The 365-nt window shown below is 63.3% G+C and overlaps 1 protein-coding gene across 1 annotated transcript in view; it reads left to right on the top strand.

Annotated features, from left to right (window-relative positions):
• Positions 1-359, top strand: part of RASL10B (RAS-like, family 10, member B) — a gene marked incomplete at its 3' end in the record, with an annotated part of 3972 nt that extends 3613 nt beyond the window's left edge. The window contains exon 3 of the mRNA XM_008947015.1: positions 166-359. Coding sequence (XP_008945263.1) covers positions 166-359 — 194 coding nt within the window. The remainder of the gene's footprint in view (positions 1-165) is intronic.
• Between the last annotated feature and the right edge of the window lie 6 nt (positions 360-365).

Here is a 365-nt window from a genome sequence, read left to right as displayed (position 1 = left end):
GTGGGCGCTTGCCCGAAAAGAGGGACAAGGGCACAGGCCAAGAGGAGGCAGGTCCCTCTTGGCAAGCCAAAGCCAATTTGGGATGGGTCAGGGGTCTGCAGCCGGGCCAGTCAGTGCGCTGGGCCCTGTCCCCTTCCATCCTCCCTCACCACCTGCCCTCCCCAGGGTCATCGGCACTTCGGAGACACCCATCATCATCGTGGGCAACAAGCGGGACCTGCAGCGGGGCCGGGTGATCCCCCGCTGGAACGTCTCCAACCTGGTGAAGAAGACGTGGAAGTGTGGCTACATCGAGTGCTCGGCCAAGTACAACTGGCACATCCTGCTGCTCTTCAGCGAGCTCCTCAAGAGCGTGGGCTGTGCCC

Source organism: Merops nubicus, unplaced genomic scaffold (assembly GCF_000691845.1).
Source record: "Merops nubicus isolate BGI_N331 unplaced genomic scaffold, ASM69184v1 scaffold32959, whole genome shotgun sequence".
Taxonomy (NCBI): domain Eukaryota; kingdom Metazoa; phylum Chordata; class Aves; order Coraciiformes; family Meropidae; genus Merops; species Merops nubicus.
This window is presented reverse-complemented; position numbering and strand designations above follow the sequence as displayed.